Source organism: Leptidea sinapis, chromosome 32 (genome assembly GCF_905404315.1).
Source record: "Leptidea sinapis chromosome 32, ilLepSina1.1, whole genome shotgun sequence".
Classification (NCBI taxonomy): domain Eukaryota; kingdom Metazoa; phylum Arthropoda; class Insecta; order Lepidoptera; family Pieridae; genus Leptidea; species Leptidea sinapis.
Window position 1 is genome coordinate 3,276,711 of NC_066296.1, and position 19,845 is coordinate 3,296,555.

Consider the following 19,845-nt stretch of genomic DNA (forward strand, 5'->3'; position numbering starts at 1 on the left):
TTAACAGTAAATTTAAAGAATGGGACGAATGTAGGATGGCACATAAAGTATTTGAAAGCATTAGATGCAAAACATGCAAAATCTGCGAAACAATTCAGACCGATTTGGTGGTACTTTTGGCACGAGAGTTTCGTCAAATGTCAAATGAATGCAAGGCTGGCACTTTGATACCGTAAAAAATAAGAATAGACAACATTTGAACATAAATTCCTATTGGCCATAGTTCGTAGATTCAGCTGTGAAGATATTATTTGAAAAATTCAGGGATACTGGATTATTAACCTTAGATCAATTTTCAATTATTTTCAAGTAAGATGAACATCATCATTAACATTTCACTAACTTATTTTGTTAGACTGTGTGCTAAAGTTTTCTTCCGAAATAATTTTATTATTATTCATTTCATTACCAGTGCCTGTTTATTTTTTGATATTTTTATTATACCCTAGTACTTATAAAAATAATCAACACAGTCCGACATTGAATATTTCATTTCCAATTAGTTTTCAAAATTTTGTTACGATGTGTAAATTTTTGGAAGAGGAAATAGTGGCGAACGAAATTAATTTTTAATGAAAATAAGTGACGTTGATGGTAATTGATACGGCGTGCCCATACAATGCAGTTCCACTCAGGATTCTTGCAAACCTCAAAAATTTTGAGCGGCAAGACAGTTGCGCTCGTCACCTTTAAACATAAGATGTTAAGTCTCATTTGCCCAGTAATTTCATTAGTTACGGCACACTTCAGACCGAAACACAGTAATGCTTACACATTAGATACTACTTCACGACAGAAATAGGCGCCGTTGTGGTCACCATAATCTAGCCGGCATCCTGTACAATAGTATTTTTTACTTGTAATAATCCACGATGTTTGAATTCCTAATTCACGGTTTTAAGTAGGAGCTGCAGTTGTACTCATCGCACTGTTTTCTGTCTCGCCCGCGTTATCCCGACGATGTGTTGTGTTAAAACTCTTAAATCAGAAAAGGGCCTCAGATTATATTTCCTCTAAACACACAGGTCGTCTTAAAACAATCCCTCAAATGACAATAAGTGCGCACTGCTTGTGCGTGAGAGTGTTGCATAAATCCCAGAAAATAATATGTTCGGCGTCGTGATTCTTGAGCAACGTTCCGATTTGCTGTTTCACCTGATTCCTGCCGCCGAACTCCACCTTCGCATGACACGCCACATATTAGTATATCATCCCCACGATCTGGATTGGTGGCGATCCTCCTACAGTGCTACTATCCTACTACGAAACTTTGAAATGAGCTTCCTTGTGCTGTGTTTCCGGGGCGATACGACAGGAGTACCTTCAGAAAAAGCGGTTACACGAGAATGTGGGCGGCAGTGATGACTTAACACCAGGTGACCCGTACGCTCGTTTGTCCTCCTTTACCATAAAAAAAAGTTGTCCTTAAAACAATCTCTCAAATGGCAATAATAAAACAGTGCTTAAGACTGTTGCATAAATCCCAGAACATAATGTGTCGTAGAACACATCAATTTGTGATTCGTGAACACGAATTGCAAATCTCGAGAAGCTCTCTACACAAGTATATAGTACTAAGAATCTCAATGTGACTGCTTTGTTTAATTGTGAAAATTGCTTTGTTTTCTGCGAAACCACACGTGACTGTCGTAAAGCAAATGCGTTCATCACGTGTCACTGTTAGATGCGGATTTGCCGCAGCCAAGCAGTGACAGTAATCGCTCGATATCGCGACATGATAACAAAGTTCCTGTCTTCCGATATTGCATGATATTTATGTGGCCAATATGTAGCAGCCTAGCGAAACACTTGAACGGCCGTTCCCAATATACTATCCACAGATAGAGATAAATTACTACCTTCTACTGTCAGTAATTAGCTGTCAATAATCTAAAGCTGTCCCAATATACTCGAAAAAGGCCGTTCCCAGTATGCTATCTACAGATATAGATAAATTACTACCTCCTACTGTCAGTAATTAGCTGTCAATAATCTGAAGCTGTCCCAATATATCCGATCACAATAAGTCATTCTTATCACCTTATATTGGGACGTGTGAATTGCAATTTCCATACAAACTTCTATCGCTGGTAAGCTATACATCATCCCTGTGACAGACAGCGTGTACGGATAAGGTGAGCTACCGTCGATAAGTTTATTGGGACAGAAAAGTCAACGATAGATAAGATTTTTATCTCAAGTAGGCCGCAACCGGAGATAGACTGAGTATTCGGAACGGCCGTAAGAAAAAAGCGATTCACTCGATTATATCAAACGTGTAGTCATTGATAGATTGACAAATAAAGGCTATAAATCTTGCTTAAAACGGAGATAGCCGAAATCCACTACGTTTTAAGCAACTGCACGCTATCAAACATAGGAGGATTATACTTCGTCCCCAATCACCATACTGTAATTACTACTATTTCAAACTTATGTCAAAAGACTGCACGTTTCAAACAAAACTAAATTTATTACGTATATATATATATATATATATATATATATATACATGCTCTTTGGTGCAGATTTACCGATGGCTTTGCAGTGATAGTTATCGCACGATATCGCGACATGATAACACAGTCCTGTCTTCTGATACTGCATGATTTTTATGTGGCCGATATGTAGTTTATAAAGTAATAAGACGCACCGTCTAGTCACGTGCCAGTCAGCCCGTAAAACAATTAAATTACTTCATGAGAACAATTCGTAATGTTTGAAAGTGATAACCCTCACTTCTGGGATTAATTACACAAATTAAATTTGAAAACAAAGTTTATGAACGATGCGGGACTTGACCCCGCGACATATCGCGTCCATGCGAGCGTTCTTCCACTGAGCCAACCGTTCGAGTGTCAACGCCCCACAAAAAACTTACTAACTTGACCTAGCCGACTAATGGGCATTATAAGTTTACGTTTGTCCCTGGTATTAACATTATGGTTACAACAGTTTCTGGCAAATTCACTTATGTGCCTGTGTACATACATAACATTATCAAGAATATATTGAGAGGATTGCCTCACAATTTAAAACAAAATTTAAATTAATTTATAACATATTAACTCAATACTCAAAATGTTTATTTCTTTAAATTTTTCTCTCAATGATTCTCTAGGACCTAGATTATAAATAGCACGAAAAGCCCTTTTCTGCTGCACAATGATGGTATTGATATCGGCAGCATTGCCCCATAGCAATATAACTTTAATAGTTAATCTGTCATAATTATAAGTTAGACGATAGTGGCAGCCTATGCAAAAGTATTATTAATAGTATTTTAAGTCAAAAATCATCTGAAAATTAAGGCGCGATCATACCTCAATATCCACAAAAATTGTTTTTTTTTTAGAGAGTCGATTACAACATAACGCAATGAAAATATTGCGACGCAAAAAATACAGTGTACAAAGGACTTAAAGAAAATTTTGAACCGAATAGAATATTTATATATAATTTGGAATGTCCAATAAAAATTTTTGAAGTTGCTTCCCAAAAATAAACTTTTTAGTCAAAAATCTCCGAATGTTCAGCACCCTTTTTTTTAAAGAATTTAATAGAATTAAATTTTCTTTTCTAAAATTTCAACCGAACAATTATTCAATCTAATCTGAAATTTTCGAATAAACAAAAGAAAACCAGTAAAATAAAATCCCATTTGCATCTTAGCCACATGATCAACACAAATATTGTAGGGTTGGTGGTACCGTTTACAATCTTAGTCAGTCCGCGCCTTAATTCTATTTTATGGACAGGAATCACCTTTGCCAGCCTAGTAACAATGTCCTAGTTGACGCCGGTCGTTACTGTTGTCATTAGTTCATTACATTTTACACAGATGCGATTGCAATCCAACACAAAACAAACTAGTCTGTGATACGAGCTAACAGAGGAAACACGTGTGTTGACGCAATAATTAAAACGATTACAATTTCGTAAAGAACAGATGTGATGTAATACTTAGTTCAAAGAATATTATTAATCATATTAGAGTTTTTGCCGCGTATATATTATTATGAATATAATCTCATACACTATATGGATACTAGAAAATCACTGTTTTATTGTGTATAGTGTTCTGATAGCTATTTTTATCGCATTCACTGTATTTCATAAGAATCGGATTGAGAGCCGCGAACTAATTCGCGAGAAGAAATTTGTGCCAAAATATTATCACGCCGAGAAGAGTAAGTTAGCACTATATTATTTAGTAAGTTTTATACCACGGACGAGTAAAAAAAGAAGGACTCCGCGCCGTGATATTAGCAAGTGAAGCACCGTTATGCTAGTGTGTGGGCAGTTACGGGGGATACTAGTTACACAATTTATTCTCCCTTAAATAATCATATATGGCCACAAATATTTATAAATATCGTTTTTACATTTTTTCACAACGCACGACTTCATTTTTAATTTTATTGAGACGCAAACTGTCACAGACGATAACAATTCTCATAATTGCCGCCTATCGGCCTGTAGTAGTGTAAGTCTGTGCGTGGGGCTATGTATTTAAACGTTAATCGGCTTGTTTTGATGCTACACTGTTATGTAAGGTGACATGGAGTCCTTATTTTTTACTGGTCCGTGTTTATTAGATATCTTTTAATTTCAAAAGCTTTTATCTTCAATGTGTATGTTAATGGCGTATCAAAAACTAATACGATCTTAATCTAATAACATATTCTAATGTCTATCTTTTCATAGAAAATTCCAGTGTCAAAATCTTTTTTGTACTCAAAGTTAAAATGAAAACTCAATAAATGTATAAGTTACTAATGCATAGATGGCGGGCAAAAAATGTGGTTGAATAACTTATTCTTAATATATTATATAAATTACACGACACGTTGTTTGTCCGCGATGTACTCCTAAACTAATAAACGGATTTTAATGGGGATTACTTCATGGAGTGCGGTTTGGTCCAACTTGAGAGATAGGATAGTTTTTATTTCGATTTGGAACCCATAACTATTTTTATTTTCAATATTTGTTTTGTATGGACATATTTTCTATGAGAGAATTTAGTGACGCACGGTTTGACAGTTCCGCTGTGAAACAATTTCATTATAACAACAGGGATCATTTTTTACAAAAGAATTCTTGATGTTTTGAAATATTACTGGCAAATTCCTATTAAACAGTATTTTTTTTATTATCTACAGAACAACATCTGCCGGGTCAGCTAGTATAATATATAATTCCAGTGTCCTGATGTTTGTTTCCAGTGAACTCGTAAGCTAATGAAAGGATTTTAATTGGGATTATTTCATGGAGTGCAGTTTAGTCCAACTTGAGAGATAGGATAGTTTTTATTTCGATTTGGGACCTATAATGATTTTTATTTCCAATATTTGTTTTGTATGGACATATTTTCTATGAGAGAATTTAATGGCGCACGGTTTGACAGTTCTGCTATGAAAGAATTTCATTATAGCAACAGTGAGCATATTTTACATAATAATTCTTGATGGTTTGAAATATTATTGACAAATTCGTAAAAAAAAAACAGTATTTTATTTATTATGTACAAAACAACGTCTGTCGGGTCAGCTAGTAAACTATAGAAACTACACATAAATACCTAATGTTATAGCAAGAGATCTTGATAAGGGAGTTAACAACTAATTACTTACTTCATTCTTAGCTAATTGAGGTATAGAGTAGTTAACTATTATCTTGTTTACGTATTAAACTATATTGAATATGTTTCTATACCTGTGTGTATTACTCGGAAAAAATGTAATTAAATTATGTTTATTAATAGGTTCAAAAAGTTCGGCATTAAAAATACCAATGGGAGGCTCCTTTGCGCAGGATGCCGCCTAGATTATTGGTACCACAACGGCACCTATTTGTACCGTGAAGCAGTAATGTGTAAGCATTATTGTGTTTCGGTCTGAAGGGTGACGTAGCTTGTGAAATTACTGGGCCAATGAGACTTAACATCTTATGTATCAAAGTGACGAGCGCAGTTTTAGTACCGCTCTGAATTTTTGGTTTTATCAGGAATCCTGAGCGGCACAGCACTGTAATGGGCAGGCCGTTTCAGTTACCATCAGCTGAACCTTCTGCTTGTCTTATTATTGTCATGAAATAATTGCTTCCTATACTCGACTATATACCTATTTATAGCAAACAAAGTTCTATTTCAACTAGGTACAATGAAGGAGCGTTATTAAAAGTGGTATACCTTCACTGAAGTCAGATAGTACCCACGTTGCACTCTGTCGACTAATTGGGAGGCTTCCATAGAGCTTTAAGCATAAATACGGTAATTTTGTTTGTTAAGATGTTTTGCTGAATTCTAAAACTTTTCTTATCCGTGAACAAAACTTTTTTGTACCTAACCTCCTTGGCGTACCGCTTCAGTAGTTGTTTCGATTTTAACACCCTATTCTTTTTTAAATTATAAGTATCAGTTTAAAAATTACCAGTACGTCTCTTATAGGCTGCAAGTTCTAAGTCATCTTTTAAAATTAGCGACATGGTTCCAGGTGCTATCTGCATCTCCCGCGATAAAATCTTTTGCTTTCGGACAGGATTTCTTCGAATTCTTTCCTTTACTGCTTTGACCACCTTTTTCGTAAGAACTACTTGGACGGCTAGATCTTTTTCTGTCACAAACAGAGGAGGTCTCATTGTACCTATTAACAACCTGGCACACAAACATTTTACTAATACCAAGCGTATGGAGAGTTTTGGCTCTGTTTTGCTTGTTTAATGCAATCACAGCGACTCGGTTCCCTTTATCACCCCACTCCATTTTAATATCGCAAAATATTGTATAATGTATTAGCGCCAAAATGAGAAAACTCAATGAACAATCAAATAAAAATTACAGATTCCAAATTCAAATGGAATATTTTGTTTATTTTTAATTGTAGCAGTATTTATGGCCAGACTAAGTATAACAGACTAAAAGTATCTTATGGTATGGTATGGAACCTCTATGGTAACTTGTTGCACTTGATCGTTTTTTTAATTACCTGCCTACCTCCGATTGCGTAATGCTCTATAGAGATCCATGAAAAACCGTTCGCTTAGACATATATATATTACTTTATATATATAATCGCTTCACTCCACTCCTTCGTATTTCGTATCTCATGTCTCTACGTCTTACACTCGCGATTTGTATGACACTTTGAGTTTGTGTAAGTGCATTGCTCAAAATAGAGGTTTTTTTTATTTACTTTGTTTAAGACAAAAACAGAAACAAAAGATTAAACACATATTCAAATTATAACGAACTAAGATAATAACAATTGTTCCCTTGGAACGTCTCACTGAGAACATACATGTTGAAGATAAAAGCGACAACGTACAGTTTAAAATAAAAGTTAATTGCAGTAAAGGTAAATAACTCTTGGTAAAAGTAAGCTATATCATTGAAAAACCTTAATATACAAAGCAAAAATAATAAGATTAACGTTGAGATTATTTAAGATAAGAAAATATTTTTTTAAGATTATAGTTTAACAGTTAAAAAGGGAGCTTGAAAACATGTCAAGGTTAATTCTAACCTCAATATTTTTCGACGTTCACAGCTGTTTGTCCGTAGTCTATCTACGGCCGTTTTCAATAACCTATCTATCCTTAGTTTAACTTACTAGAGGTAGATAAATCTATCCTTATCCCTTACATTTCAATAACTTATTGACAGATAGCATTGGACTATAACTATATTGGACATAATTATGGATAGATAAGATCTTGTCAAAGGTGACAGCAATATATGTAAGTAGTAAGGATAGATAGGTGTTTGAAAATGGCCGCTAGACGTATAAATAATCTAAGATAAATTGTAGCGGTGGCTTAAAAATATGCAGTTATCTTTAGTGGCAACAGTAACAAGGGACAATGATCTGAATAGTTTATCAATAGCAGGTACAAAGTCTAATGAACTTGGATCATTGTCTATATATTACACTCGTAATGAAGAGATAGAAATGCTAATTGTGTTTTATAATTTGTGTCTAAAATGTGTTTTATTTAATTGTATCTAACTAGTGTGGGTATAAATATTGTCACTACTTTAAAATATAAACGAATATCGTACTAATATTTTAATACCAATACATCGTCTTTCAAAGGCCATAAAATGTCCGGACGGCCGCAAGCTGTTAGACTTTTTCTAGAATAGATAAACTCTCTTTTTATGGCCACGCTAATATAATTATTACGATTGAATATAATGATTCTAACCGCGTCCAACTAACCTCAATTTGTAGTAATTATATCTCTTATCTAATTGTCTTATGAAGACCCATATAGCCCAGTGGTTAATGACCCTGCGCTAGAGGTCCCCGGTTCGAATCCTGGTAGGTGCGAACATTTATATGATGAATATGGATGTTTATATGTATTTATATATGTTTATGCAAGTATATTATTTACCTTCCTGGACGTGCAGCTGTGGCCGAAGGGGGTAGTGTTCCGCAAGTATCGCGGACGTCGCCGACCGCCGGAAGTTACCGAACCCGCGCCTCACATCGCCGCGAAAATGTGACGTAGATTTAAGTTATATATCATATGTATGTTAGACTATAAGGTATTTATTTTATGGGCCATGTAGCCTGACATAAAGGAATTATTATTATTATTGTATTAAATATATCGTTGTCTTGTACCCATACAGGCTATGCCTAGTTTGGGGCAAGATAATTTTTGTCAAATTGTGTCAATATAAAAACAAAAAAAAAATAGACTTGCCTATGTTATTACTTTTAAAAACACTTATAGAACTCTTATAGACTATTTTCCTATTTCTGCCGTGAAGCAGTAATGTGTAAACATTACTGTGTTTCGGTCTGAATGGGCACCCGTAGCTAGTGAAATTACTGGGCAAATGAGACTTAACATCTTATTTCTCAAGGTGACGAGCGCAATTGTGGGGCCCCTCAGATTTTTTTTTTGTTTTTAAGAATCCTGAGCTGCGCTGCATTGTAATGGGCATGGCGTTTCAATTACCATCAGCTGGACGTCCTGCTCGTCCCGTCTCTTATTTTCATAAAAAAAATATAGAATTCTCAGCGCTTATTCATTCATATATTCAGATTTCGCGTCTATTTAACAACCGTTACATGAATGTTTGATAAGCCAACATTTATTTAAGAAAACAGTAGCTGAGTACACAGTACGTCATAATAACAAATATGGCACAAGGTTTTATTTTGATACGTTATCATTTCCGTTAGTTAATCCAATGTTTATAAAATTAAATACATTATTCGCGTACGCATCGGTTACCACAGATATTATTACATTATTTTACTAGAACTTTTAAATCGTATTACATATTTCTCCACCAGTTAACCACTCAATATGGCGTACGGCAAGAACTGTTACGTTTCCGCGCACTTTTCTGTAAACTTTGTATAGATTGTTCGAAGCTATCTGTTCAAAACTGTACCTACATTTTTTACTACAATCTGACGCCGATTGAAAGGACTCGTGATCAACGACGTGAATGCTCTGCTGTGGCTCCGCGTAAAATTTCGCATGCCAAAAAGTGGCCCTTGATTTGCTTGGAATTGGATCAGAGATCGGACTAGTGTGTAAGCAATATCCGAATTCGGCCCGAGATTTCTACATCTGTATTTTCACGGGTACGGATCGGACTCTGATCAGACGTTTTTTTTTTTATGAATAATATGGGACAAGATGAGCAGGACGTTCAGCTGATGGCAACTGATACGCCCTGCCCATTACAATGCAGTGCCGCTCAGGATTCTTGAAACCCCAAAAAATTTGAGCGGCACTACAACTGCGCTCGTCACCTTGAGACAAGATGTTAAGTCTCATTTGCCCAGTAATTTCACTAGCTACAGCGCCATTCAGACCGAAACACAGTAATGCTTACACATTACTGCTACACGGCAGAAATAGGCGCCGTTGTGGTACCCATAATCTAGCCGGCATCCTGTGCAAAGGCGCCTCCCACTGGTAGACGTAATGCGAAAGGAATGTCACAGTTATATTTTTTTTTGAAATATTGGCTTAATTTTATTTTTATTTATTTATTCGTTAACTCAAAACTCGCACACTCAAACGTACCTAATGGCGTTAAATCCGTTGACTCTCACCACTGTGCCCCTTTTTGAACCTCGCCCGCCACTTAAGGTTTACGGTTTTCGAATTCAATATAATATGAGTTACTTTTATCATTTATTATTATTACAAGGTCGGGAAGCCCTTGTGAATCGTCTGGTGTTACAAAAGACTATGGGCAGCGGTAATAACCTACAATCAATTGGTCCGTTCTTTTCCAATATACGTATTTCTCTCTTCCATAAAAAATACGTTCGCTGTTTACTAAACTAATGAAAAATATATCATTAGAATATACAATCTTAATGTTCATAATACATCATTCATTAGCTGTAATGTCTTTCTTACTATAATATAATTAAATGTGAAATAATAATATTTCCAAGATTAAAATTTTACAAATTTTAAAGTAATAATGTAAATTTGTAATTAACAAAGTAATTTATATGAAGCATTTATTTATAAATGTTTCGAGCCCATCAATGCCAATGTCCAAGTCTGATATTTTATTCGAATTCTCGATATTTTCTTTTAAGATTCGCTCGACTAGAGAATGCTGGCTGAGAATTGTTTTGAATACCATTAGTGTAAAGAATGGACGTTTGCTTCGATAGATACATTGATACGGTACCTACTCCAGGTGTATGAAATTCATACGCTTAATATCCTAATGACGTTTTTATTTTTATTTCTAATCGTACACAATACAAACACTACATAGACAATAATATAGTTTTGATAGAATGGGGATCATACATGCAATTGTTATCATCGAGTATTAAAAGTGTGCGATAAAATTAGATGACATCTTGAATTCTTTTCCTAGTCGCATTACAAATCCTAGTGAATTTGAATGCCGAAGCGACACACAAATTCCTGATCAATGATAATAAGATCACGAAAGTTTCTAATTTCAATAACACTTGTTAGTTTTTATTCTCGATCTTATCTTGGACATCCCGTGTCCCTTTTTCTTATTAACTGTTATTGAGTAAAATTTATCGATATCAAAATAAATATTATTAATAAATGAATTAAAAACAAAGGACCTAGATTTGAGCCCTGAGGGACACCAGATGTTGCAATGGAAGTGTCAGACTACCACCCATCCAAACTAACCTTTGCTAGTCTGTTATTTATTTATTTATACAAATAGCACTGATACCATGCCACGAGTGGATTGTTTCAAATCTCTATATACTAATAATAAGAATATGTGAAAATAACACATTTTCTCAATTCATTTGAAACTGTAATGAGCAGAAATGTTATTAAGGTTTCTTTTACAAAAAAAAAATATTTTTTTAGTCACAGTACTTAGTACCTACCTAAAACTAAGCTTTAGGAGGTTAAATTTCAAGAATTTTTAAATAGTTGATACAACTTTACAAAATAAAAGGATTTGGATATTTTTTATTATTTTCCCATTTTTGTATTTTGGGACACATTATATAGACAAAAAAATAATTGGTTTAGTAAAATAAATTCTTATTCTAAAGTTTCAGATCGTGAAAATCATGATGATGAAGATCCAGATTTTCTCACATCAGCAATACCAGAGAATACACCTTATATACCCTACAAGCCAATCCGCAGATCAACTGAAGAGATAATCAATAGGTCTAGAGAATACTATGAGCTAATGGCAACCAGAAGAACTGTGAGGAGCTTCAGTACGGAGCCGATACCTCAAGATGTTCTCGATAATATCATCAAAACAGCTGGTACGTAGAATTTACTATATTTTTCCAATCCAAGTTTGCCATACGACTATAGTCCTTATAAGTTGGTGAAAAGATGTCTTGTACCTTAAGTTTTTTGACACCAGTTGTCTTCAACCAGCCACGTACGGAGTTTGCTGCAATTTCAAGCCAATGCAGAGCTACTCTGATTGCTGGAGATCTAGAAGGCTGTTACCGGCGCGATCGTCTGGTGTTGCATAGAGACGTTGCATCATAATGTGTCTTTTATTGCATTTACCAAACCCTCGACCTGTATGTGTGGCATTTATCCACAATTGATTTTTAAAGGACTTTGTTCCTTTGTTCATAAAAACAAACTGCGGTGTTTGCAGTTCCATACGAGCACCCACCTTAAAGGCCGATATCGTTTCTATGTTTCAAGAGAGTATCGGTTGCAAATTGATTTTTTTGCGTAGAAATGTGTGGTCATTCTGCACCTTTTAACGCATTTAGTGCGGGAAAGACTACATCAAACCGCACCATGTTATTGCTTGGCATTCCACAACCCCGCGTTTCTCAAGAAAACATCTGCAAGATACAGTGTACCTGATCCATACGACTACGGGAACCCTCATACTCTCCCTTTAAGGGCCGGCATTGCATTTCTTGAACTTTGTTATTGCATATGTCTATGAGTTTTACTTCATCAGATGAATCTCAAAGGATGGCAAGACAATGTCCAATATTATTACTATTTTCTAGATTAGTTTAATGTTCCATTTCTGGAATATTACCATAAGTAGTGTAGAACTACTAATAAGATTCATCTCTTTATATTGGCAGAATGATTTGAAATTGCAAAAAAAAATCAAGAAATGTTTATGTTGCTTGTATAAAACATACATAGCTCAATGTCGCGAACATCTTGCCAACCCCCAGAAGGTTCCATCATTTGTATTTTCTTGACTATTTTATAATTTAAGTGGAGTGGATAAAGATTTTTTTGAGCTCTATCAACAAAGTTCAGCATTGCTATTACTTTGTCAACTTCGCGGCAGTCTGTTTCATTTGGATCCATACATTTTTCAAATCTGAGAACCCTTGCACTTCTAATGGATAAAGAAATCAACTTTCCATTCATTGTTTTACTTCCAACATATATCAGAGATTTCTTCCAACTGTAGTCGTTAAGGTGACAGTAATAATAGCTTAGTTTCTTAAGAGTACTCCACGTCGACCTTTTAAAGGCAAATCCAAAAGAGTGAAGTCCTAGAGGCTCGATCACTGCATGTGCTTCGGTTTTACTATAACTTTGAAATGTAGGATTTCTCGATCCTAATGCGATCATATCATAGTTAAGAAAGTTATTCTGTAATATACCTTCTGTAAGTTTAACGAAATACAGGAGGTCTTCTAAAACGTAATTGGTTTCCTCCAAAAATACGAAATATCCATCGTGGCTTTGCGTGACTTTCAGCTTATCAAATACGTGACTAAGTTTCCACCACCAGTGATGTTTTTCTTGGTTAAGCTTTGGATTTCGTTGTCTATTTTGATCGAATTTACACTTCAAGAATTGAGAACAGTATTTTTTATCACTGCCTGGGAAGACAGTTGGATGTAATTGTATATTATATGGATAGAATATTTGCAAATATCTTGCGAAGTCCACTTTATTCACAACTAAATTATTTATCTCATCGGTGAAGCAATCGTGTGAGAATATTAACAGGCATTTGGATATGCCCTTAATATTTTGCAAAGAATCAATAAGTTGTTCGAAATAGAACAGTTTATTGTGCACTTGGATAACAATAACTAAAGTTATATTTGAGTGATAAATTTTCGAATTATGCACAAATTGCTGCTTATTAGATTTTCTCACTATTTCTTTTATTTTCTTGAGGTATGGTACATTCACGTATTCTGTTTCTGGTAACATCTTCGCCGTATGGTTATCAATGTCCCAAGACTCTTCATCATGTAAAAACAATGCTCTTTTATTCAAATAATTTATTCGTAAATAAATAAATAGCAAAACAGCAAATACAAGCGTAATGAGGCATGTAATAAGTATTGATTTTAAACGAAACATTCTATGCAATAATTTAATTTTCCATAAAGATTTTTGCGCTGAAAAGTGAAATGATTCTGACCAAAGAGAATTTAACCACTACGTTCAATTGTGACAATGTACATACTTGACATGCCAAAGAGAAGTACAGATACATATTTGGATTTAGGTCAATACCGTATTTATCGTCAAATCGACATTTGTAAAAATACCGATACTTATTCCGATAAGATGTGGTCGACCGTTCATATAATGCGATGTAATTACCTTTTGTTGCGAAAAAGTAAATGAATGGGTTGAAATTGGGGATGAAACTTTGTATGGTAGTTTGTCATTATTGAAGATGACTCCATAAAACTTTGTATTGAGGCACTTGACAAGATGTAAAAAAATATTTTGATTGATGAATTAAAGAATGAAAATTCGTATGTTTCGAAGTCCGAACAACGTCATGCTTTCACGCCTAATTCCGAACTCGATTTTGATTATATTTGCTACAAAAATAGACTAGACCTTGGGAAAGTTATAAGCTACCATTTTTTGTAAAAAAAAGGCATGTTTGGGTAGAAATAAGGGATGAAAATTTGCATGGAAATTCGTCATTCGTCGTCAAGATAAACCCATAAAACTTTGTATTTAGGCACTTGATAAGAAGTTATTCATAAACGTTTTTGAAACTTAAATTTTGAAGTTCGCTGGGAAATACTATTAAAGAGACTGTCCACAATCACAAGGGATATCCGCTGTACCATAGAAGAGCCCCGCGTCGGCAGCGTAAAGAGCAGTTCGTGTGTGTATTATTTCAAATGCAAAGTTTCCTAACAATTAAAATGTTTAACGCGAGAGGTCGCGGGTTCGAGGTCGCATCGTACATAAATTATATTTATAAATTTAATTTGTGTAGTAATTAGTCCCAGAAGTGAGGGAATTTGCGTGCATGAGCACTTTATTATCCCTACTAATATTATAAATGTAAATGTTAATTTATTTGTTACGATTTTACGCCGGAGCTATTGAACCGATTCTTATGAAATTGTACAGCGATAGACTAGAGCTTAGGAAAGAACATAGGTTCCATTTTCCCGGAAAAATCCATGGTTCGCGCGGAATTTGTGAATCTCGATGAGCTACAACTATACCAACTGAAGGTTTAGTTTGCCATAGCAATCTTTCTCGTAATAAGATTCATATAATATGTTGGGAAAAGGAGTGAAAAATTGAAACCGGAAATGGAATAGGACTTGAGATAATCTTCAATTCGAAACTTGCTTATTATTTTTAAAAACCCCTTATCTGCGGACAAAGCAGCTTGTACCTACAACATAAAAATGTCCAAGGCCTATTAATAAGTAACTTATTAAATTATCACTCGAATACAAAATAAAACAATTTCTCCATTTAATTTAACTTCACTCATACTAAAGTTTATTTGAAAAAATCTTAGTTCGTTGGACATGTGCAGAAGAACTTACCTTACTACCATTGCTTATTAATGTCATGCTGTGTTATTAATAAACGCGAAGTAAAGTTATTCCAAATTAAAAATAAATAAAGGTTTATTATTTACAAATAAACTTGGTATAAAGTTATACCTGAGAACAAACATTACCAAGACATTTTACTTATGATTGGTTTATTCGGATGTAACGTTTCCCGCGTTTATTTACAAGGCTGCTTGACATTCGGTAAACTTCAGAACTATCATTGAATTGATAGTGTTGTCAGCGATATAGTCAACATTTTGCATTTGTTTATCAGTTATAACTTTATAGCAAGTTTATTTTTAATGCAGTTTGTCTTTATCTTAACTTTGACTTTGTCACTACAGAATTACATGACAGAAAGAAGTGATTTTCAACTTGATGTAACTTTTTATTGCGTTTGTAATAAGACAGATAAGGCAAATTTACTTAAATCTCTTTCCAGGGACTTCTCCGTCTGGAGCCCACACCGAGCCCTGGACCTTCGTTGCGGTCCAAGACCCACACATGAAGTTGGCTATCAGACACATAGTTGAGGAAGAGGAGGAAGAAAACTATGCCAGAAGAATGTCCAGACAATGGGTGACGGACCTCAAGCCATTTGCAACGAACTCAACCAAACCATACCTCTGCGATGCACCAGCATTAATTCTGGTGTTTAGACAAACTCACTCGTTTAGGTATTATGATTATAGAAAATTTATTGAAGTAGGCGTTACTTTGTGGAAATCCGCCATAATATTGGCGGAATTAACACTAAAGAAAACTCAAAACATTTGGACAATTATGATTATAACTTGGTTATAAACCTTCAAGGAATAGTTGTTACAATTACGGTTAGGTTATACAAATGATTTAAGTTTTCTTTAGTATTAATTCCGCCAATATTTATTTTTAAACAAGTCGACACGTGTTTCGCCTCTACACGAGGCATCCTCAGGACGTGTTGTCTCGCCAAAATCTGGCACGAGACTCTGGCAGTAGTTTCTTATATCGGTGCCCCGACGTACGACCTCGTTAATGTCTCGTGCCAGATTTTGGCGAGACACCACGTCCTGAGGATGCCTCGTGTAGACGCGAAACACGTGTCGAATTGTTTAAAAGCAAATATTGGCGGAATTAACAGTAAAGAAAACTTAAATCATTTGTATAATTATGGATTTCCGCAAAGTAACGCCTACTTCAATAAATTTTATTACGTAGGTTCCTGACGTGTGATATTATTTTCTTATAAATCAAATCTTACGCTACCTGTATTTTGGTAACAACTTATGTACCAAACTTCGTAATTATTTGTTGAGTAGTTAAGGCCTGAAACCGTTACAAATGACTTCAAATTCGTATTTATCTTATTTTAAATAGGACGTTTAATTTCACTTAAAAGTAATGAAAGAAAATATTTCAATTATTTAATTTACTGACAAGGTAAGTAAACTAAATATTTTCACAACTGGCAAATATTGATATAGTATGATTTTCTATTTTTTCATGTTCAAATTAGTATTATTGGTACCAACTAACGCCATAGCACGTGGAAGTGCCACGCCCTATGGCATACATTTCACAATTATGCGGTGGCTCGCAACACTAGATCAGTTGCCAGGCTAGCAAAACTCTCTAAGAAAAAAGCAATTCACTCGACTGTATAAAACGTGCAGTCATTGCCAGATTGACAGATGACGGCTTTAATCTTGTAAAAAAAGGAGAAAAATCCACTACGTTTTAAGCAACTGTTCCGTGTTTGCTGTCAAACTTAGCCGGATTATACTTCGTGGCCTATCGCCATACTGTAATTACTACTATTTCAAATTTATATCAAATAACTGCACGTTTCATACCACTGACCTGTATAAATATAATATAGTAGAGGTCAGTGTTTCATACTTATTCTATTGAACTAAATCTAACTAAGTTTCATTTTAATTCAACTAAATTTCAAATTATTTCTTTGGCAGTCCCTCTTTGAGTTGCGATTAGCATCTTTCTTTGACATAACATCTCGGATGTAATAAAAAATGCCTTATTGTGTAATTCATAGTATGCAATAATATTTTTATTGCATACTATAAAAACATCAGTGCATTCGGTATTTAGAAAACCCACACATACCAATCAGTACCTAAAAGCGGATTCCCATCACCATTCGTCGCACTTGTCGTCTGTACCACGCACTCTCATTAAGCGTTTGTGTGGTAAAGGTTACTATAACATAAATGACTTCCTTAATGATACCACAGATTGGGAATGGAGTGACCGCCCTCAAGCTATTAAATAATAAGTTTAGTTGTACAATATTACTTTGTGAACATATTTTTTCGATGAAAAAAAAGCCCGCTGAGTTTGTTGCGCCCATTCTTCTCAGGTCTGAGGCATTCTTTTTGGAATGGGTGGTAGTTTTTGACTTTCAATAAGTGATATCATATCCTATTTTGAATAAAAATATTTGAATTTGAATTTAAGTAGATATTCATATCGGTGTTTTCTATGTTGTAATTTGCAAATATTTGTGTATGGCAACACTGGTTTCTACATTAATGAAGCTTAAGGCACTTTCGCTTGTCGTTTCTATTATTTTATTTTTATGAAAATAGAAGACGAGACGAGCAGGACGTTCAGCTGATGGTAATTGATATGCCCTGCCCATTGAAATGCCCAAAAGTTCTGAGCGGCGTTACAATTGCTCTCGTCACCTTGAGACATAAGATGTTAAGTCTCATTTGCCCAGTAATTTCACTAGCTACGGCGCCCTTCAATCAGAAACACAGCAAAGTTTACACATCACTGCTTCAAGGCAGAAATAGGCGCCGTTGTGGTGCCAATAATCTAGCCGGCATCCTGTGCAAAGGAGTCTCTCACTGCGAAACTGGTAAACGCTATTCCTTGATTGTTACAGAAGTGATGGAAAAAAACGAATGCACTATTATAGTGACATCAGTGTCGCTATTGCAGCGGGTATTCTTCTATCAGCCATACATGTAAGTTTAATTAAGTTGTTGCTTATTTTATTTACTTTGGGAAATGGGACACAAACTGTAAAACTTACCCTATTTGTAGCTTGTGTCACTAGTGAAAGTAGGCGCTAACCATGCCTCCATTTTGCCAGCCTTCACAGGGATAATATTTTAGTCCAAAGGGGATTTATACTTATATACAGGATGGTTTTTTGAGAAGCGCGGTGATGGCCAAGTCGGAAACTACGATACTAAAAGTCGTGAAAGGAGTTATGCTCTTGATTCATAAGAAACCCATAACAGCATATTTAGTTTATAAAAATTATTTGAACTTTTGACGGAAATCGACCCGAATGATCTTTTAAAAAAAATACATCCATTATAATGCAAAAAAATGTCGTTACAGTAGTAGATAGGTATACGTAGATAGGTAGGTATTCTAACATATAGTTTAAGACGTAACCTCAATTTTATATCTTCGATTACTCAGCTCCCAGATTGACAAATCTTGCAAAATTTTCAATTAAGGATTATTTAAATGTTATCTTTTCAATGGTGCTACTTTCACCTTGTTATCACCTGGGCCCAGGAATGTATGGAAGCGTTTCAATCTCCTTTGCATGTTATTATTATTTTATTCATAACTAATTATCTCCCATAATTTAAAATAGAGTATTTTCTGTACAGTACTGCGGTCTAGTGGCACTCACATCAACTCCTCTGAACTGCAACTCTCGCCTCCGAGATCTCCTCTCCCGACCTCATAACGAGAGGCTAGAGCTCCTCCTGCCAGTGGGAAAACCTCATGATAACACCACAGTACCTGATCTTCGAAGGAAGCCGTTAAGTGAAATTATGTTAAACTGCTGAATGAGTAAAAAAGTTCAAAAGTTTGCTCAATTTTTTAAATAAAGATATTTAATTTTCACGGCTTATATTTTTGTATAAATCCAACAGAACTATTTAACTGTGAGTAAAATTCTACTCTTATTTATACTTAGCATACATAACACTAATCTATTTACAAATTAAAATTTGCAATACACAGAAAACAATAATATAATTGGCTATATATTATATCCCTACTTCCCTACTAATATTATAAATGTGAATGTAAGTGTTTCTTACGCTTTCACGCTTAAACCGCCGAACCGATTTTGATAAAATTTAGTTGAGAGATTAGAGCTTAAAAAATGACATAGGCTACCTTTTTTTGCAAAAAAATAAATGGATGGATTGAAATAGGGGATGGTAGTTTGTATGGAAATTCATCATTACCGAAGATAAAACTATGAAACTTTGTATCTAGGCAACAGATATATTTTATAAACATTTGTTCGAGCATTTTTGAAATTTTGCCCTACATGGGGATGAACTAGGAGATTAAAGTTCAATGGGAAATACTATTCAAAATGACAAGGAATATTAGCTGTATCATAGAAGAGCGCTGCCAGCAGCGGAAAGAGCAGTTTGTGTGTATTATTTAAAAAGGATACTAAAAGATAAAAAAATGCCCAAAGTAACTATTCAAGGCGGACTTAATCGCGGGTATTTCCGTATTCAGGCCTAACCGGTCAGCCAGTCTCTGAATTAACCTCACTAAC

The 19,845-nt window shown here is 34.8% G+C and overlaps 1 protein-coding gene across 2 annotated transcripts; it reads left to right on the forward strand.

Moving 5' to 3' along the window:
• The first annotated feature begins 3,860 nt into the window (after positions 1 to 3,860).
• Positions 3,861 to 19,169, forward strand: LOC126974564 (iodotyrosine deiodinase). Of its 2 annotated transcripts, none has more exons than XM_050822101.1 (5): positions 3,861 to 4,190; positions 11,553 to 11,777; positions 15,736 to 15,970; positions 18,187 to 18,265; positions 18,929 to 19,169. In XM_050822101.1, the coding sequence occupies exons 1-5, from the start codon at positions 4,019 to 4,021 to the stop codon at positions 19,109 to 19,111; spliced, it is 894 nt and encodes a 297-aa protein (XP_050678058.1). In that variant the 5' UTR covers positions 3,861 to 4,018; the 3' UTR covers positions 19,112 to 19,169. The 2 variants fall into 2 exon arrangements, with proteins under 2 accessions (XP_050678058.1, XP_050678057.1); XM_050822100.1 differs by having other exon boundaries at positions 3,862 to 4,190; positions 18,184 to 18,265.
• Positions 19,170 to 19,845: the final 676 nt, after the last annotated feature.